At 63.2% G+C, this 20425-nt stretch overlaps 2 protein-coding genes across 9 annotated transcripts; one reads left to right on the forward strand and one right to left on the reverse strand.

The window, feature by feature from the left end:
* The first annotated feature begins 649 nt into the window (after positions 1-649).
* Positions 650-9272, forward strand: LOC103543455 (mesothelin-like protein). Its single transcript, XM_070567119.1, has 16 exons — positions 650-878; positions 1659-1744; positions 2281-2401; positions 3388-3508; positions 4486-4571; positions 4726-4852; positions 4932-5122; positions 5489-5579; positions 5810-5945; positions 6319-6506; positions 6590-6745; positions 6818-6945; positions 7576-7706; positions 7781-7875; positions 8132-8387; positions 8856-9272. The coding sequence occupies exons 2-16, from the start codon at positions 1729-1731 to the stop codon at positions 9095-9097; spliced, it is 2085 nt and encodes a 694-aa protein (XP_070423220.1). The 5' UTR covers positions 650-878; positions 1659-1728; the 3' UTR covers positions 9098-9272.
* Positions 9273-9559: 287 nt separating this feature from the next.
* LOC103543453 (mesothelin) lies at positions 9560-15813 on the reverse strand. Of its 8 annotated transcripts, none has more exons than XM_070567123.1 (12): positions 15510-15595; positions 14832-14906; positions 12809-12896; positions 12080-12123; positions 11884-11983; positions 11406-11605; positions 11155-11310; positions 10878-11020; positions 10674-10801; positions 10261-10355; positions 9837-10023; positions 9560-9761 (listed from the first exon to the last, which is right to left on the reverse strand). In XM_070567123.1, the coding sequence occupies exons 3-12, from the start codon at positions 12891-12893 to the stop codon at positions 9673-9675; spliced, it is 1227 nt and encodes a 408-aa protein (XP_070423224.1). In that variant the 5' UTR covers positions 12894-12896; positions 14832-14906; positions 15510-15595; the 3' UTR covers positions 9560-9672. The 8 variants fall into 8 exon arrangements, with proteins under 8 accessions (XP_070423224.1, XP_070423222.1, XP_070423221.1 ...); XM_070567121.1 differs by having other exon boundaries at positions 13504-14906; positions 15510-15574; XM_070567120.1 differs by lacking the exon at positions 14832-14906 and having other exon boundaries at positions 15510-15813.
* Positions 15814-20425: the final 4612 nt, after the last annotated feature.

The raw sequence follows: 20425 nt of genomic DNA on the forward strand, positions 1-20425 counted from the left end.
GCCCAGCAGGCAGGTCAGAAGTCCCTCCTGCAGTCACACCTCTGCTCTGCCTCGGAGGCCCGCCTGGTGGAGCCACCCCCATCCCGGGCCCCATGGGACAGGTGGGCCCCAGGTCACGTGTGGCACAGCTGTATACCATCGAGGCTGCCCACCTAGTGCCCACACACCCTCCCCGCCCCATAGCACACTCACGTCTGGAGATGCGTGCCTATGGGCACAGTCCCCACAGGTTCTGTTTCCAGCATCCACAGATGAGAAACAACACCACATGTGTCACTAAACCCAGGCGCCACGTGTGCCTAATGTCCCTCCAGGGAACACACATGCATCACACATGCATGTAGATGTGTGCGCTCCCAGGCACACATGAACACACACATGTGCACACACACATCAGCCCACATGGAGAATGCAGACGTGTACGTGTGTGATGCACGCACGACCCTCAGGGCAAGGACACCACCGGGCAGAGCCCCCCAGTGTGGAGCGGTGTGTGCTGGGTAGCCGCCAACCGTGAGCTCAGCCTCCTGCTCCCCCAGGGCTGGGGAGCAGGTGCCTGCTGTGCCTGGGGCCCCAAGAGGCTGACGCAGCAGTGTCACCTGGCACAGCCCCGGCCCTTCCCCTACACGTCTGGCTGGCGGGCATCACTGCAGGAGTGGGTGGCCGGCCGGGCAGGGTGCTGTGTGAGGCATGGAGGCGAGCAGGGACCCCAGCACCCCCAGTCTGCACCACTCTTGTGCCCCACGGCTTGGTTGCCGGGGCTGACATGCTTGGTGGGCTGCGGCTGCTGGTGTTTGCAGCACTTGATATCTGGTCTACCATCCCCCTGCACAGCACGGCCACCGCCGGGCCCGGGAGCAGACAGTCTTCATGCTCAGGTGAGGGGCAGGGGCGGGGGCACAGGCCACCATCAGCTGGATCCACAGGGCTCCAGCTTCGAGTCTGGGCTCTGTGTGGCCCCTGGGGAGGTAGCTGAGCCCCTCGGAGCCTCTGTTCTGCCCCCTACTTGGGACGGTAACCTCCCTGTCCTCCTCCTGGTACCTGCAGTCCGGGGCCCCACAGCCGGACCTGGCCGTCACTCTGTGCGGAGCTGTGCCCAGGGCCGGGCAGGGGGGTCTGGCTCCTGACACGCCTCCACCCCCAGGACCCGAGTCCCCAGGCCTCACAGCTTTGGTCTCTGCCTGGGGGTCTGGGTGTGGGTGGTGCCTCGGGCTGGGTGTGAGGCCAAAGAGGGGCAGGGAGCTGCGTGGGCCACCCAGGTGTGGGGGTGAGGCTGAGGCTGCCCGGGGCCAGGCTGAGGAGCCACCAGGCCTCTCCCCAGCTGCCTGTGGGGCCTCACTGGGACCGCCACCCCCCCTCCTCCATAGCTGCTAGAGATTTGTTCATTGGAGACAACGCAGCCCACGGGTCCCCTGAGCCCCGACCTGTGATAAGAGAGGCCCCGGGATTGGCCCGGCTACCCCTGCGTCAGCTCCTTTTGTTCCAAAGACACATCGTTTGTGGGGTCACGCCCCTCCCCAAAGACGGCAAGGGGTCGCCTGCCCGGCAGAGTGCCCATCCTGTGTGACCCTGGGCGAGGCCTCCCTCTCTGTGCCCTGCAGCCGAGGCAGGCGGGGTAGGTGGTGGGCCAGCCTCGTCACCTCCCATGTCCTCTGCAGCTTGTCCTGGACCCGCCGCCCGTGACCCCGGCAGCTTCCTGCCAGGACGACCCGTGTACACCACACAGGCATGGGCCCCAGAGCCGGTGAGGTGGCTCCCCTTCACGGGAGGGGCACCCTGGGCCCTCTGGGTGGCTCCCACTGCCGGGCTCCTGGGGCAGCACGACCTCCTGCATCATGGCAGACGTGGAGGGTGCTTCCGCTCTCCGGCCACCCCGTCCTGAGGCCTGCACTTGGGGGTCCTGCCCCAGGCTCCCCCCACCCTCTAGGGGTCAGAGAAGGGAAGGGGGGACGGCACAGACAAGGCACCGGGCCCAGGGGTCCTGGCAGGGACAAGGGGAGGCCACGGCTATGAAGGGCTGAGCAACCCAAGGGAAGGTGGCCACCAAGCCCAGTGCCTCTGCTTGGGGTCTCGGGGCTCAGACTCAGGACAGAGCCATGGGGTAGAGGGAGGAGTTTACCCAGGTGACCCCGAGGTCTCCGTGCTGGGGTGGCCACAGGTCCACCCCAGGACACAGGAAGCCCTGGTCAGACCCATGCTGGACACTCCCACACACATGCTCCCCCGGGCAGCACTCAGCCTCACGGGGCCAGCAGTTGCTCACAACCCCTTCTGTTCCAGGTGTCCTGGTGAGCCCGGGCCTCGCCCTCCTGGTGTGGCTCACTGTCCCCTGCTCTGGCCCCCAGGCTGAGGGCTTCTCCCAGGGAGGGCTGGATGCCAGCCGGGCCGACCTGTGGGCCAGGTGAGTGCCAGCCGTTCCTGCCAGCTCTAAGTCCTGCAGCTCATTCCCTGGCTGGGCTGGGGTGGGGACCATCTCTGATGGCCCAGATGTGGCCATGGCAGGGCTGCCAACTCCCAGCTCCAGCCTGTAGGCCTGGCCCCGCCTGCCCAGGTCCGCCTTGCCCCAGATGGCCCAGAGCACCTGGTGCCCTGCATCAGAGTCTCGCCCACATCGTTATCGCAGATGGCTGGGGCGGGGTCCCCCCCGAGACCGCCCCACTGCTCACACTGCTTCCTTCAGCCTGGTGGGTGGTGGCTTCTCATCCTGGGTCCTCCCGGCTTCCTTCCTTCTGCCCCAAGGCTGTGCCGCCCTCTCAGGCCCAAGACTGAGGCGCTCTGTCAAGTCTGTGTACTGTCCGGGGGTCTCGTGCGTGGGCTCAGCCGTCCGACTCTCTCCCAAGGGTTGGCCGTCACTGCTCAGCCATCAGGCTATTGACCAGTCAGGCAGGGCTGGAGGCCTGAGTTGGACCAGCCAGGCCCGGCTAAAGGCCCACGAGACCCTTCCCTGCGCACAGACTTTATTAGACTCACAGCATGAGGAAGGCTCAGGGAGGAGGTGGCCTGGCTGCAGATGACCAGCAGGTGCCCGGGCCAAATCTCCTCCAAACCCTCAGCCATCACCGGGACTGCGGAGCCCACCAGAGCTCAGAGCCGGTGGGGACAGGGCCTCGGGAGGAAGCACAGACCCGGAGTCAGGGCAGCGGCCACACTGAAGTCCCGCTCGTATCTCAGAGCCTGGGACCAACCGGGTGCTCGTGGCAGAAATGCATGGGCGAAAGTGAATGAGTGAATGAGGGCAGCAGGAGGGCCGCCTGTGTCAAGGCCGTGCCAGCCGCACTTGCTGTGTCTCACCCCTCGGTGTAGGGGCATCCAACCTGCACCCCGCATGCAGCAGTCTGGCTGCCCCCCCGCCCTCCACCCCTCACGGCCTGCCTCCTTTCTGCCCAGTGCCAACACCTCCCTCCTGCAAGGGTTCTGGTGCCAGCCAGCCAGGCAGCTGTCCCGGGACCAACTTTCAGCTCTGATCAGGAGGATGGCATCACAGCAGGTCCCCCTCAAAGCCTGGCAGGTAGGCAGCCACGGCTGGCGAGAGCAGGCCAGGGTGTCGAGGGCAAGGGTGGGCTCCCTGGAGAAGGGCCCTGGTGACGGGCAGGCAAGGAGGGCGTCTCCAGCAGAGAACACAGGCCAGCAAGGGCCAGGACCACAGGGCTGCATGCGGAGTGAGCTGGCCTGGAGCACGACAAGGCTGTGCTGGAAATGCTGCGTGCGTTGTCCCTAAGCCAACCCGCCAACTTCACAGCTGCCTAAGAGGTGTCTTAGGTTGACCCCGATATGACTGGAGGTCTGACCCTCTGAGGTCAGTCCTTCCCTCTCTTGGGTGATTCTCCAGAGTGGCCACTTTGGATGGTGTCCAGAACTTTGCCAACTGCCCACAGACCCCGTGCCTTCTCTTCTTGGTGGGGTGAGGGCTTGTCCACCTGGCCAGCGCTGGCCCCTTCCTGCCTCCATCTGGCACATGGTGCCCTCCTTGGAGCGGGTCCTCTGGGCCCCCGGGCTGGATCTTCAGCCTGCTGGCCTCTCCCCAACCTGGGCTACAGGAGGGGCCGGCTGAGCCACCTCGGCCCACAGCTGACCCAAACATCGCCTGCCCCGGAGTTTACAAAAAGGACGGAAGAAAAGCTGTCGTTTTGTCTCATTATAAAATTCGGAGTAAATTCGAAACAACCCCAAAGCAGGCCAAGCCAGACAAGAAGTCTGGGCCGGGGGTGGCGTTGGCATGAGCAGAATCTCAATGGGTTGCTGGGGGTACAAGGGGGGCTGGGGTGGGCGAAGGGCCTGAACCCCGGGAGGGGGGGTGCGGGCGTTCAGGTTGGGTTGACCCTGTTCTGAGGCTGGTTCTGACGTGGAGGTTGAGGCAGGAGGAAGAACATGTAAAGTCCAGGTGACAGAGGGCGGGCAGCTGGAGGAGGGGACGGGGGCTGAAAGGAGGGGGCCAGGCGAGCCCCAGGCTGGACAAGGGAGTGACACGCCACCTGCCCTGCCCAGCTCAGCTGCCTGGCCAACCTGGCCGCCCGGCACAGCCTCCAGGGCGACTTCCCGTTCCACCCGGCCGACCTTCTGCTCTTCTACAAGTGAGTGTCCCCTCCCCACCAGCGTCCGGCCGGCGCAGGCTGAGTGTGTCTCCTCTGGATCCCAGGGACCCCAGCTCCCCAGGGGCGCCTCGAGTCACCCCGCAGGATCCCTGGCTGGCCCCTGCCCTCTCGACAGCCCCCCACCTGCCCACAGCCTGACGCAGGTGAGGGAAGCCGACTGCCAGGCCTTCATCCGCCACGCCGCCCAGGGGGACATGGAGCTGCTGGCCAACCTGCCTGACCAGAGGGCCGCCCTGCGGCACGCAGCCATGGCCTGCCTGGTAGGCCTCGCAGGCTGGTTGGGACCGGACAGATGGACGGACAGTGGGGCCAGGCTGGTACTGACCTGCTGTCCCACAGGGAGGGCCCCGTCCGCAGCTCAGTGCCTCTGACCTGCTGCTCCTCGGGATCCTGGTGTGTGACATGGATGCGTCCAGTATCGTGGCCTCAGACCCTCGGGTACTGCAGAACCTGCAGTGCTGCCCCCGGCTGACCACCACCCAGCAAGCTGCCCTCAACACGCTGCTGGCCAGTGGGAGGACCAGGCTCGGGTAAGCGGGGGCCCCATCCCCTCTGCCCGGGCCTCCCTTCCTTGAGATGAGACAGGAGACAGCCTGGGGTTCTGGCCCAGGAGATCACTGATGTCCACAGCCCTGCTGACCTTCAACCTCTGACTCTAGCTCACAGCCCCACTCTGACCTTGATGCCTTTGGGGCACAGGTTTGGGGGTGCTACCCCCACCTTCTGGGTCCTACAATCCCCCTGCCCAGACACCCGTGCTGGGAGTCTCTGCTGGGCAGGCGAGTGTCCCCAGCAGGGCAGGCCCTGGGAACTGTGCACTAAGGGAGGGGCAGGCGGCTTCCAGGGACTGGGCGCTGCTCCAGACCCCAACACAGTGCCCCCTTCCCACACACCAGGCCCCCTAACTCCTGGAACCTGGAAGGGCTGCAGACTCTGGGACGCCTGGCCACCTACATCAGCCCTGGCCTGTGGGTGCAGGTGCAGGAGGTAGGACGGTGCCCTGGGTGGGGGGCGGCGGAGCTGGCCATGGACACGGAGAGGAGCGTCCAGCCGACACTCCACCAGCCCATCCCTGCCTGACGGTCGGCTGTATGACCACCCCAATGCCCGAGTGGTGTCCCCCAGTCACCCCCTAACACAGGGTTTGTCTGTGGGGTGGGAGGAGGGACCAGGTGGCCCCTTTCCGGGTTACGGGATGTCCATGCCCACCATGCCAGGCCGTGGGCCTGGACTTCTTCAGCAGCATGGTGGCTGCATGCCGGGCAGGGCAGCTCAGCCAGTGTGACACCAGGCGCTTCGTCACCGGCTTCCTCGAGGCCAAGGCGGCATCCTCAAGGCCCAAGAGGGGCACAGGTCAGTGTGGCTACCGCGGCCTGGGGACACTGCGTGTCCTCCTGCTCTGGGCTCCTCATCCCGGAATGGGGGCACCTAGACACAGCCTCACCTGCTGCTGGACCTCCTGAGCGTGGCCGAGGAGTCTGTATCCAGCCTTAGGGCGGGGTGAGGGGTGTCAGAGTCCAGTGGGACTAGACTTCAGGGCCAGGGCTGGGCTGGGAGTCGAGGTCAAGGTCAGGGTTGAGTCAGTCTGCTCTGGGTCGAATTCTTAGCTGGGGTTGAAGCTTGGGGAGAGAGTCAAGGAGGGGTCAAGGTTAGGAGTGACGTGGGGCCTGAAGTTAGCTGACCAGGGTCATCAACACCGCCACCCCGCCCCCACCCCCGGCCACAGGGAGACACTGCATCCGTGGCGACATCACGGCGGCCACGCTGCGGGACGACCTCTTCCTGGTCCGCTATGACTGCTCACAGCTCGAGTCCTGCCTGGGCAGCCGCGTGCTCAGAGCCAACCTGGACCCCCTGCTGCAGCACCCGCTCCCCACTGAGTGCCAGCGCGTCGTCAAGGCCAAGCTGGCTCAGGTGCGCCGAGGACCGGGCCGTGGGAGGAGGCGGGTGGGTAGGCGGGTGCCGGGCCGTGTGGCCTGACCCCCCGCCTGCCTCAGATCTACCCGCGCGGCATTCCCGAGGAGCAGCTTCGGCGTATCACCTCGCTGGTCTACCTCTACTCCCGTGCGGAGATCGGCCAGTGGAACATCACGTCCAGAGACACGGTCGTGGCCCTGCTGGCCTCGGACGTGGCCCTGGAGAACCAGACCGAGGTGAGGGCACCGTGGGCGGGTAGGAGGGCGCCCCACTGACCCTGGCCCTGCTAACCCCAGCCCCGTCCCTAGGCCGTCCTGCAGAAGTTCCTGGACCACAATGGCACGGTCACCAGCGCCCTGCTGGTGGCCATTGGGGGCTCCCGTCTCTGCTGGATGAGCCCCCCACAGATCCGGGCCATCCGGCCCTCAGAGTTCCGGTGAGCTGCCCAGCGACCTGCCCGCCCACACTGTGGATTCCCCTCCACTCTCAGCCAGGAGGGTGGGGGAAACTGAGGCTCAGGAAGGGGTCCCAGCCAGGCCACCAGAGTGTGTTGGTTTCCCATGGCTGCCATCACAAAGTACCCCAAACTGAGTGGTTTAAAACAACAGAAATGTATTCTCTCACAGTCTGGAAGCCAGCAGTCTGCAATTAGGGTGTCGCAGGGCTGGAGTCCCCGTGAAACCCTTCCTGCCTCCTCCAGCTTCTGGTGGTGCCAGCAGCCCTTGGCTTGTGGCCACCTCACCCCCATCTCTGCCTCCATCGTCCCACGGCTGTCTCTGCCATGTCTGTGCCCAAATTTCCCCCTTCTGTGACACTAGTCGTTACATCTAGGGCCCACCCTAACTCAGTATGACCTCACCTTAATTCTATTACATCCAAAAACAGGAAAGACCCTATTTCCAAGTAAGGTCTCACTCTGAGGTTTGGGGTGGACGTGAATTTTGGGAGACACAGTTCAGCCCAGTACAGAGGGCAAGAGGGAAGCTGTGGTTCAGGCAGAGCCAGGCCCGGCCAACTGGAGGTCAAGGGGCTCCCAGCCTGCCTGTCAGCCTCCCCTACTCCCCAGGCTGGCCGGGGCCCTGGACATCTCCTCCTGCCCTCAGAGCCGGAAGGACGTGCTCTACGCCAAGGCCCGCGAGGCCTTTGGCAGCACCAGGACCACAGCCACCTACTACCACCTCATGCGCCCGTACCTCGGTGAGCCCCCGGCCACGCATGTGGGCGCCCCTTGTCCAGAGCCCCCGCCCCCCTCACCACTGCTCGGCCCCCAGGCGGCGCCCCCCTGGAGGAGCTGCAGCACCTGGCCCAGGAAAACGTCTCCATGGACATCGACACCTTCACCAACCTGAACCCCCGCGTGCTGCAGGTGGGCCCGGGGCTGCCCTGTTGGGGAGCGGGGGGGTGGCCTAGCCAAGCCAGGGCAGCCCTAGGTCATGGGTCCAGGGCCCCAAGCACCCCAAACTCGGAGGTGTGCGGACAGTGTGGGCCCCAGGTCACTTCTCCAGACTGGTTCTGCCGGCTCTGACTCCCCGGTTAGTCACCAACCTGCCGGGTCCTCCCCGAAGCCCACCCCTGTGGACCCCTCCGTCCCTCCCCCCATGGCCCCCTCACTTCTCGCACAGAGCCTGAGTGTGGGCAACGTGACGACGCTGCTGGGCCAGAATGTGGGGGACCTGCAGAAGGCTCGCAGCCACCCCACCATCAGCTCCTGGCTCCGCAGCCTCAACAGCTCAGCCCTCGGCGAGCTGGGCCTGGACACCAACCCCATCGGCCCCACCCGCCCAGCCCGCCTGACCACTGTGACGCCCAACACCACCCCCTGGGCGCCCCATCTGGCCCCCACCTCAGGCCGGCCTGGGAATGACGCTCCTACCTCAGGTACGGCCTGCCCCACCCCACCCTCACCATCACGGGCCATGATCCCCGCCTCTGCTCTGTCTGCCCTGAGCCTTGTGGACCTCAGACTGCGACTAATTCCTTGCTTTGTGCCCAATCTCCTACTCCGTTGACCAACTCTTTTTCCATTTGCCTCCTTGGGTGACATCTGGGTGACATGCTTCACTCTCCATCGCCCACTGAGTTATTGAAGGACAGTCATCTCCTCCAAAACTGGCTGAACAGCAGACAGCGGGATGGGGGGCAGGGGGTGGGGGAAGTTTCGAGATCCTTTTTGGGGCCCAGAGGAGCGGCTGTACATGGGGTCCTCAATGGCCTTCCCCACCACAGGGACGCGGTGAGCCTGGAGCCCAGGGGGAGGGGCTGCTAGGCCCAGCAGGCTGCCAGGACAGCCCTGGGGGTGGCTCCCAGCCAGGACTGACGGGTGCTCCCTCCATGTTCCGCCTACAGGCAGCCCACCAGCCAACCTGGGGTACCTGCCACTTGCTGTGGCCCTGCCCTCCAGCCTCCTGTGGCTGCTGTATCGGGGCGCCTGGACCGTGGCCTCCAAAGACGGCGCTGCCCGGGCACCACATGCAGGAAAATTGGGGCTGGTAGGTGGAGCTGGACCCCTACCCAATATCCCACCTCCCAGGGGCCTGCAGGGCTGGTCCTCAGCCACACCCAGCTCCCAGGACCTGGAGCTGGACTGAGGACCTGCGCCCCAGGAGGAGCTGCAACCACCCCGGGTCACCCGCCCAGCCAGCTGAGGGAGATGCCGCCCCAGCCCTCCAGCCTCCTTCAGGAGGAAGAACTGGGTCTGGGAGGGGCTTCCGTGGCCCTCCCTGACGTTGCCGATTGATTTGAATAAACGACAAGGCGATCTTCCTGCTTGTGTCCCTTTGCTCTGGGCCCAAGGAGGGGCTCAGAGACGCTCTTAGCGTGGAACAGGACTTCCGCCTGCCATCTCCCGGGGCATCAGTGTCACCAGAACCACCTCGAGTGTTGGCCTGGCCTCGGGGGAGGCCCAGGCAGTGGAAACAATGTTGGGAAGGTACCAAGGGCCCCCCTTTCCAAGTACGAACAGGAGGGGCTGCAGCTCAAAGTGCCCGAGTCCAGGGTAACCGCCGTCAGGGCCCTCCCACCCGTCCTCAAAACACCACAGGGCACCTCTGCAGAGGGGGACGCGTCCTCTTTTATTGGGCTCCAGTACCCTCAGGGTCGGACAGAGACAGCTCCAGCCTGCTCCACCACAGGGCGGGGTCCCGGGGCATCCGGAGCCGTGGGCTCAGTTCAGGATCTCAGCCAGGAGCAGAGTCAGGATCATAGTGAGCCCAGGTCCAGGTCCAAGGAGGCGGGGGCCCCCCGAGAGGGCCTCTGCACAGAGAGGGGGCGACTCAGACCCTCCACCTCGCTCTGCCCTGACCCCGCCCACCTGGCCACCCCACCCACCTCGGAAGCTGAGGTCCAGGACCAGGTAGCCGTTGGGGATGCCGCCGCGGAGACCCAGACCCAGACTGTTCAGGTCGTCCTGCGGCTGCCGGAGGATCCAGTCCCGCACGGGGCTGTTGCCCTCCTCAGCCTTCAGGCCCGCCAGGTTCGGACCCAGAAGTTTTTGCACCTCGGCAATGGTCAGCGGCTGCCAGAGGCCCCAGGCGGCCGTCAGGGTCTCCCTGCTCTCCCGTAGGAGGCTGCTGGGCTCCACGGTGCCCAAACCACCCCAAACTTCCTCGGCTCACGACCCTGCCTGGCCTCTCCAGACCTTGGAGCGGGCCGGCTCAAGGGGAGGCCACTCTGGGGACCCGCCCTTCTCCATGGCCCCGCCCATCCACAGGCCCCGCCCCTCCCCGGGGCCCCGCCCTTCGCGTGGCCGCACCAGCACAGCTTCTGTCCGCAGCTTCTTGAAGGTGGCCATGTCCATGTGTATGTTCTGCCGACTAAGGGCCTGCAGGTCCTCGGTGGGGGCTCCACCTGCCCCAGGGGAGAAGAGCCCCCAGTCTCACCCTCTGACCACAGGCTACAAGCAGCCCACTTACTTTTCCCAGATTCCCTCTTCCTAAGGGATTCCTGGGCCCCAGGTGTGCCTGGTGACCACCTGACCCTCTGGGTTGGGGGAGGTAGGAGGCGGGAGGGTCAGAAATCACAGGGGCTCAGCATGCGCTCACTTGGAGGGGGAAAGGGCACGCTGACCGCCCGTCACACCTCCAGCGGGCAGCCCAGTGAGACGAGACCCTGGCAGTGCCGATGGAGGGGCCTGAGCCATTGCCCCCCAGGTCCTCCCCGGCTCACCCAGGTAGGGCTTGATCCTCGCAAAGTACTCAGACCCGCTCATGTTCTGGAAGGCGATACGGGCCTTGGAATAGAGGGCGTCCATCTGAGGTGGGCGGCACGTGTCCAGGTCCTGGGGCCCGGCCGCCCTGGAGAAGCAGCATGGGGCCGGGCAGTGAGCTCAGAGCAGAGCATGCCCGCCACGCCCGCAGACCCCCGACTCACCAAACAACGTTGTGTGGCATGGAGTCCAGCTGCTCGGGACTGAGGAGGCACAAGTAGGTGGGACGGAAGGCAGCCAGTGTGTCCAGGGTGGCCTTGTCCATCTGGCCCCCTCCCACCAGGTAGCGGGCAATCAGGACAGCCACCTGTGGAGGGGGCCACTGAGGTGCCTTAGGCAGGAAAAGACATATCCCCCCACGCCTGTACAACCTCACACTGCATCTCCCCCCCGAGGCCTGCACAACCTCACACCATCTGCGTCCCCCAGGCAGGTGGTCACCTGAGCATCCATTCTGCGCCCCTCGCTGATTTTAAGCAGATATTTCACAATCTCCGGGGATGTCACATTCCACTTGTAGATGTCTTCAGGGGTGACCGCATAGAAGAAGTACCGTAGGCGCCGGATCAGGGACTCGGGGTACCCCTGTGGGTAGAACTGCCGAGGGCGTGACCTCGAGGGCCACAGCGCTGCCTGGCGGCTGGGGAAGGCTGTGGCACAGCGGGCAGGTGGGAACCTGAGGAATGAACTACCTGGTTCAATTTGCATCTAAAAATTTCGAGCTGCTGGTGGGTGAAGGGTATCGCGTTCACTCGGTCCATCTGAGCGTCCAGCAGGGCCTCGTCCACACAGGCCTCCAGTTCCCACTCCTCGTAGAAGACCAGGTTTTCATCCACCACAGTGGCCTTCTGCTCCGGGGGGCAAGCCTTCTGGCTCAGGGCGCAAGCCTTCGCTGCAGGGGCAGGCAGGGGGTCGGCGGAGGTGGGCTTCTCCAGTCAACCCCCTCTTCCTCCCACGCCTGCAGAGAGACCCTAGGCAACGCATGACCCTCTCCAGGCCTCAGTTTACCCACTGGCAAAGTGGGGCAATTCTGTCCACTTTTCAAGGTTGCCACGATCGAATGAGCTGAGCAGCCAGGAAGGGCCACAGGTGGGGGCAGGTGAGACCCCACAAACCCAGCCCCCACCCCCAGATCTCCTGATGCCTGACGGGACTGGGCGCCAAGCTCACTCTTTGTGCTCCGCTGGGCCCTCTGGAGGACGACAGTCAGCTCAGGCTGCTGCCAGGACGGGTCCCGGGTGGGGCGTTGCAGCCAGGGGGTCACGAAGCCCTGAGGACAGAGCAGGGTTGTGCCTGAGCTGCGTGTGGCCCTGCATCCAGGAACCTCACCAGGGGGATTCCTTCCTGTTTCCCCAGAAGCACTTACCAGTCCTGTGTCTGCAGCCTGGGCCCCGGGAGGTGGCAGCCACCCTGCGGGGAGGGGGCACAAGGCTTGAGGGGATGGCCAGGGGCTTCTGGGTGGGCCTGCTGCAGGCCCCTCCCTGCAGGGCAAGGAGGCAGAGTTGCCCCTTCTTGGCCCCCAGCCCTATACAAACCCCACAGGTGTGGAAGCAGAGGATCAGGGACACTGCACCCCGTGGTGTCACAGCCCATGACACGCCATCCCAGGCCAGGAGCCTGCACCCCACCAGGGAGCCCAGGACTCCCACATCCTCCTCCTGGGGCCTTGCCGCTCAGGGCAGCCACACATCCATCCCACCAACACCCTCACTTTGGCCTGAGCCCCCACCACTGCCCCGGCTCAGCCTCCAACCCCAAGGGGCACCATGGTCCAGCAAGGGTGCTGGACACAGTCATCTCTGGGGGCAGAGTCATGGCTGACGGCCTGCACGGGAGTCAGGCACCTGCCAGGGGCTCAGAACACCTGCCCTAGACTCGGGACACCTGCTCAGGACTTAGGGTACCTGCACGGGAGTCGGGCACCTGCCAAGATTCAGGACACCTGCCCAGAGGGGTAGCACTGCCCGCAGCCAGGGGAGGAGGCACGGGACAGGTCAAGCCTTCCCTGAGGTCCTGCCCCCTAAGGACCCTTGGCTGCACCCCCCAAGCTCCCTGGCACTCCAACACTTTGTGGCTGCCCACCCCTGTCACTCACCAAGGCTGAGAAGCAAGAGCAGGAGGCTGCCATGGGTGGGGGTCCCGCAGGACCCCAGGGGGCGTTGAGCAGTCTGCAAGGCCATGATCTGTGGGGGACAGCCACTGTGATGTCCTCACCACTTGGGCAGGACAGAACTCTGTCCCTACTGCTCCCCCCACCCATGCCCCTACCCTAGGCCAGCGCAGGGCCTTGTGGGGCTGCAGGGATCCCAGCGCCCCAAGGGGTCCCAGGTCGAACCTTTTCAGGCCCCTGCAGTAATGTCTGTGTGGCCTCTGGCCCTGATCTCAGAACCAACCAGCCTGCCTGGCCTGTCCCCTCCGGGAAGCCAGCCCCTCCTGCCAGGGGGTGTCGGGTCTGAGTCAGCCCAGCCCACAGCTGGGAGAACCCAGGCGGGCAGCCGGCAGCTGACGCCCGTCCCTGCTCTCCTGCAGGGCAGGGCAGGGCAGGGCAGAAGAGTTTAGTGCAAGGAGGCAGGGCTGCCTCTGGCTCAGCCTAGCCTCAGTTTCCCTATTCACATGAGAGAGACTGAGCAGTTTGGGCTGGGGTTGTGAGGAACCCCCTGGGGTGGTGATGGCCCCCCAACCTGGGGCGTGGCCATCCTCCCCTCTCCACCTTACCACACCCTCGGCCACAGGTGCTGGCTTTGTGCAAACCCAGGGCCCTGCCAGGTGGATGAGGCCAGCAGGACCCACCTGCCCCCCTGCTTTCCCCTCTGAGGTCCCTCCTGAAACAGGCCTGTGATGGTGCCAAAGGGCGAGGCCCCTTCCTGCCCACCGGCACCTTAGGTGGGGTGGTGGGTGGGCATTCTGTGGAGATCCCGTGTGCTTTCTGAAGTGAGATTAGGGGCCTTGCGGGCCAGTGTGGGGTGGGGAGGTGGATGGGGAGCCGCTCCCAGAGGAGGATTGTCCCGGGCTAGGGTGTGGCCTGCAGGAGACCAAACCACCTTCCACACTCTCCCCTCCCAGGGAGGCCCAGGGCAGAGGCCGCCTGTGAGTGGCTGGAGCAGAGCCATCCCCACCCCCAAGCCTTCACCCAGGCCTGTGGGCCCGCCCAGCCACCGGCTTAGAAATGAAGGGGCACTTCACACTTCAGCAACCTCTTCAGCAGGGCAGGGAGCCCGGCCTCAGGGAGTGTCCTGGGAGAGGCAAAGCCCCAGGGCCCCCTACCCAGCCAGGCCGCAGAGCAGACCCCAGACCAGAAAATAAGCAGTGAGTGGGGCCCCCGCTCCTGGGGTGGGTGAGCCCAAGCAAGACCCTCTGCCCCACCCCAGCCCCATGGAACCAGGGACCCAAGCTCCCCAGGTGCTGGCCGCCGTGGGCCCTGGAACCTGCATGTCACCCCCCAGGAAGGCCAGTTTGGAGCCACGGAGGCACTGAGGGCTACAGCTAGAGTGGCCGGGGCTCAACCTGCAGGAGTCATGCCCGTTCCCACGGGTCCAGGCCCGGTACTTGTGTGACATGGAATGGCCCCCAGACAGCGCTGCAGTGGTCTCGCCATGCAAGGCCACTCTGATGCTTCCCTGTTTTAAAATGCCAGGTTAGGGGGTCCCAGCGGGGGCAGGACAGGGAAGGCACAGGGGATGGTCCCATCTCTGACTTTGAGTCCTGCGTGACCAGCATCCACTTGGTTACCTGTCACTCTTTAACCAGCTGCACACTTGCTGAGCACCTACTGCATGCTGGGCCCTGCTCAGATGCTGGCCTATACTGGAGCAAGAAAGATTCAGGCCCTGTCCAGGACCCTGGGGGTGGGGTCTGGCCACAGAGAGGACTGGTTCTGCCTTTCCCCTCCTGCCCCTGCCCTTAGACTCCTTTATTCTCCAGGTGGGGTCTGGGGTCTAAGTGGACCACAAGCTCCTCAGAATGGAGTGTGAAGTAGAGGTGGCTGCGTCCGTGACAGAGGAATGGCCAGCTCCTCCCCCCAGCCCGAGCATCATGAGCTCACACCCCCTGGCAGGGACACAACTGCAGGACACTGGCCAAGGTTCTCTCCTGCCCCACCTGTCCCACCCCAGCCCTACCTCAGTTCCCAAAGTCTGGCCCTCAAGTGATGGACGATGAAGTCAGACCACATTCCCTGCCAACCTCAGGCCTTTCTGTGAGGGCAGGCAGGAAGCAGATTATAGGCTTGAGGTCTTGGATATAGGGCCCTTTAGTCTTCCCCAAGCACAGAGATGCTGTGTGGCCAGCCTGAGGTCACACAGCCTGAGGTCAGGAAGAGCTGGGGCTAGGGCAGATCTGACTCTGAGGGCACCACCCTCTGAGGATAGTGGAGGAGGTGGCGGGGAGGGTGGTTCTCGCTGCTCCCCAAGTCCAGTGGGGACTGGGGAGGGGGCATCCACGGGGAGCAGGGGGCAGGGATTGCCCCACCTCCCCTAAACCTGCTTGTTTGGGGCTGGCCGGGACCCCTCCACCCCAAGGTGGGCCCCAGTACCAGCCTCCGCCTTATCCCTGCTCCCCAGGGCAGCTCGGCTGGAGGTGCTGATGGAGGTGTCCTCGCCCTCACCTCCCGGGCATGCCCTCCCGCACGACCCAGACCCTGACCGGGCCGCTGTCCCCACCCCACACGGATGAGGCCGTGGTCAGCCCCCCGTGAGCCTGGACGCTGGGCTGGTCCCTGGAGACCCCCAGGCCCCTCCCCAGGCTCCGGGCGGGCCCTGCCCACGGTGACTCCGATATTCCAGGGCGATCAACCAAACCTGAGCCTCCTTTGCCTCGGTTTCCCCAGCTGGGAAGTGGGGTGGTCAAGGGGCCGGCCGCCTGTCGTCTGTCAAGGGAAACGAGTGGGGCCTCTCGGGGCAGCTGGGAGCGGCACCAGCTGCTCAGGCCGCAGGAATGTGCGGGCGGAGACCCTGCAGAGGAGCCGCCCGCCTGCCTGGAGGAGGCGGCGCAGGGGCCCAGGGCTGCCCGGGCTGGCCATGGGCGGGGGCTCCGCTGGGCTGGCGTCGTGCACCAGGCGTGCATCGGGCCCCAAGGCCTTGCTTTGTGGGCTCTCAGGCCCCCGATCCTCAGGGGGTGAAACAGGCCAGTGAGGTGGAGCGGCCCAGGTCCCGTGGTGCGGGTCCCCGGCTGGGCCGTGGCAGGGTCTCCACAGGCTGCCGCCAGTTCTTAGGCCAGCGGGTTCTGGGCAGGGGCTGCTCAGCTGGGACGTGACTCCCGGGAGCCTTGGCCACAGTGTGGCTTCTTTTGATCGAGTTCTGGGCTCACGGCAGCTCGGCATGGACATCACCGTGGCAGGACGTGGTCGGTGAGGGCTACAGCAGCCCAGGGGTCAGAGGAGGCAAATCCAGCCCGGGGTGGCTCCAGCAAGCACACAGCACTGCCCCCCGTGATGGTGAGGCCAGTGGGAACCCACCTGCCCCGGGCATCACCTGTCTCCAGGTGGGGGTGGGGGCCACCTTCCTGCTGCTGTGGCCGCTGGCCAGGAGGGGTGGACAATGTGCATCTCTGCCCTAGCTGGATGCCAGTGTCTCCACGCCGATTCCTGACTTTGGCCCACAGCCTTTGAGGTGCGGCCTTGAAGCCAGAGTCCCCGGCGGCTCCCTCACTCCCCCCCAACCTCTCCGATGGTTTTGTGAGCAGGAATTCCCAGTGTGGAACCTGGCTCTGCATTGCACACCGGAAAGGTTTCTGTTTGCCAAACTGATTACGTACAGCTGCCCCGTCTCTGACCTTCTTCCACAGGCTGGGTCTTCTGTTATACGCAGTCAAACCAAATGCTAGTTAATACAGAATTCAGCAAGGCTGCTCAGTACAAGAATCAACTTACAGAAGCCAGCTGAGGAGTGAGGGCCATAAAGAAAATGCCATCTGGGGGCTGGCCCGGTGGCACAGTGGTTAAGTTTGCACGTTCCACTTCGGCGGCATGGGGTCCCCCGGTTCGGATCCCGGGTGCGGACATGGCACCGCTCATCAAGCCATGTTGTGGCAGGCGTCCCACATATAAAGTAGAGGAAGACGGGCATGGATGTTAGCTCAGGACCAGTCTTCCTCAGCAAAAAGAGGAGGATTGGTGGCAGATGTTAGCTCAGGGCTAATCTTACTCAAAAAAAAAAAAAAGTCCCGTCCACAGATAACAATTGAAAAATTCCTGACAAAATGTAGAAAACCAATTCCCTGAGGGCCCCGGGGAGTGAATGAAAGTCGGCAGATTCTGGAGGGGAATCGACACTCGAGGGAAGACCCCGGCATGGATAGGGTTTCCCTTTGTCTGTGTGGCTTTGCCCAGAAGGCAGCTGGCCACGTGGCCACCGAGGCTGGAGTGCTCAGACTCCAGCCAAAATTCCACCGTCTTTCGGCCTGAAGGAGCCAGAGGAAGGAGCCCAGGACAACCAGACACCAGAGAATGAGGGGTGAACTCTGGAAAGGAGAGAGCCAGAGGAGGGGCCGCCAGAGTCTCTGTGTGAACTCTACTCAAGTCTCTGGCTGACCGCTGAGTCATGTGTGCAGGGCAGATCGGGAACAGCTCGGGCGAAGAGGAAAAAGTAGCTAGGACTGACCTCTGCCCACCTTGGGGGTGGCAGAGTTCACAGTTCAGCTCTAACCAAGTTCATTGCCCACATCGACAGTCTTCATAGGAATAAAAAGAATGCAGCATCTATATGAGATAATAGTCGTAATGTTCATGATAAAATCCAAAACTACTCGGCATAGGGAGAGCCGGGAAATGGTGCCCCAGTCTCAAGGGAAAAGAACGGACTGAGGCCAGCGTCACGACGAGTCAATTATGGGAACTGTCAGACAAGGATTTTAAAGCAGCTATTGCAACTATAGGCAACGAGGTAATGGGAAATAGGCTCTCATGAATGGAGAGGCAGGAAAAATGAAAATAAAAAAGGAACCAGGGGCCGGCCCTGTGGCCGAGTGGTTAATTTCACGCGCTCCCTTTGGGGGCCCAGGGTTTCACTGGTTCGGATCCTGGGCATGGACATGGCACTGCTCACCAGGCCATGCTGAGGCGGCATCCCATATGCCACAACTAGAAGGACCCACAACTAAAATATACAACTATGTACTGGGGAGATTTGGGGAGGACAAAAAGCAGAAAAAAAAGAAAAGAAAAGATTGGCAACAGTTGTTAGCTCAGGTGCAAATCTTTTTTTTTTTTTGAAAAAAGGAACCAAATAGGAAATTTTAGAAATGAAAAATACAAAATCTGGAATTAAAAAAAATTCACTGGATGAGCTTAATCACAGGATTAATTCCTTCCATTTGAGGGCTAAGTGGAGCTCCTCAGCTGCACAGTTAAATTATTTTGAAACGTGGAAATTTCCTTTGTGCGTCGAGGGACTGCAGTTCGAGCTCAGAAGAGCCAGTCGCTCGCAGACGTGTGGGAAGGCAGCACTCGCTTCTTGTTATTTTTTTTTTCTTCTTCTCCCCGAAGCCCCCCCCCCCGATATATAGTGTATATTCTAGTTGTGCGTGCCTCTGGTTGTGGCGTGTGGGACGCCACCTCAGCATGGCCTGACAAGCAGTGCCACATCCGCGCCCAGGATCCAAACCAGTGAAACCCCCGGGCCGCTGAAGCAGAGCGCAGGAACTTAACCACTCGGCCATGGGGCCAGCCCCTGACTTCTTGTTTTAACTTTGACAGCCCAGGAAGGGTGTGAGGCCCGTTGCTTGTGACTCACGTAACGTTTGTGGTAGTGAAACTGACGGTAACGCGCTGTTTCGCACGTCAGTGCTGTCTTCCCTTTCAATTCTAAATTGACTTCATTACGACACATGATCAAGTCTGAAGCAAAAGGTAAATTCCAGAGCGATTTGGTGCAGTGGCTGTGACACCCGGTGCGGGCTCTGACTCCTGAACCACGCCACTTCTTCAGAGAGTTCACCCACCACAGCGAATTCCTGCAGCTGAGGCCCGGCTTCGAGGGGATGAGTGGGGCCCCTTCCCACCCCCCAGAACTGGCCAGACCCGCTTGGTGGCTGGGGTGCTTCCTCCTGTGGCTCTGTGCCCCAGGCATTGGGGACTGCAGCCATCAGTGAAATAGTCAAGCTGGCCGAGGCGGACGTGTGGGCACGGCCTGTCCAAGTGTTACAGGCTCTTAACATCAGCCCTGATATCAGTTCCCCACATTGAACACAGCGTATATGGGGTTAAAACTAAAACCCACCACCCCCTTTCCTGCTTCTCTAGCTCCACTCATATGTAAATACCTGTTTCTTTAATGGGAGTTACAAATTGTGAAAAGCCCAGGTGGCCTGGAGTTGGAGGCACACTAAAGTTTAGCTAATCCTGTGTCCTTGAGTTTGCCAGGAAAGCCGCTGTCTCAAGAATACCAAGGAGCAGGGGTTTCCCAGACCTCAACTCCTCACTCCCGGCGCTCCCTCAAATCCGCCTCAAACAGGAAGACGAGACAACAGCGAAGGACGCCCACCCGCCATCCTCCTATCTCACCCTCCCCCCGCCTGGCTGCAAGCAGCCTCTCAAGACCAAACGCAGGCTGGTGGGAAAGCACCGAGCTGCACAAGCTACATGTTCCCCCCTCCCCTACCCAGAACCCCAAATAAAAATCCCTACCCATTCCTCATCGGGGAGCTAGCAATTTTTGAGGCATGAGCCCTTGCTTTGCTCCCTGTGCCTGGCATAGTAACAACCTTTCCTCTTCCACTCAAGACTCTGTTCTCGTTATTTGGATTGGCATCAGGTTCAGAGACCGAACTTTCGGTTACACAAGGGTTGGTGTGGCCACAGCTATTCCGCAGGCCCAGGGACGGCCCCCACCCCACTGAGCCTGACCTTTGCCCACAGTTGGAGGTGACAGTCCTGCTCATGGCCACCCAGCTAGGGAGCTGCTCGTCCTTTCAGGCATTCTAGGGGTGCCTGCAGAGGCCACGACTGAGGCCACCAGCATCAGCTGTGCTTGATGCTGTCCAGCGCTGTGGGACTTCTTGGACACGGTGGCTGGCCAGGTGGGCTGCAGCAGGCTGGAATGACATCCTGGGGGGTGGTCTGCTCCCCTGGGCCCTGCTCAGCCCTCCCCACTGCCACCTCCCAGGGGGCCGCATCACCGTTCTGGAGGCCGTGTTCCATCACCCAGGCTGGAGCTCCTCACCGTGGCCACCACTGAGCTCAGGGCCTGGTTCCGAGGGCCACTGACCCTCCTCCTGGCCTCAGTGACCCCTGCCCTGCTCACCAGCTGCTCCTGGCTGGATACCATGTGCATCCCCCCAACAGGGGCAGGGCTGTGGCCAGGGGTGGGGGACAAAGGCCAGGTCCCAGGGTGGGCACAGGCTGGGCAGGAGCAGCTGTGAGGCCCAGTGGAGCCTGTGTGTGTCCCTGCCGACCCCCTAGTGCTAGAGTGGCCTGCTGGGCTCTCGGACCCTCACCCCAACCACTCCCCTCTCACAGCGTGACTGTCCTCCACGTGGCCTTCAACGGCTTCTCAGAGGAGCAGAGGAGACATGCACGGCTGGCTCCCGGGGCCCAGCACACCTCCAGCACAGCGTGGCCACAATGAGGGGGCACAGTCCTGGGGCTGACCCCCATCCAGCTGGCTGTGCACCCGGGTATGCTGGCTGAGGAGGGGCCCAGCCCTGCCCAGACACTCCTCGGTGCCCTGGCCTGATCCCAGACATGCTGGTGCCCACAAATGGCTGTCCTGAGTTGGGG

This window comes from Equus przewalskii, chromosome 12 (assembly GCF_037783145.1).
Source record: "Equus przewalskii isolate Varuska chromosome 12, EquPr2, whole genome shotgun sequence".
Lineage (NCBI taxonomy): Eukaryota > Metazoa > Chordata > Mammalia > Perissodactyla > Equidae > Equus > Equus przewalskii.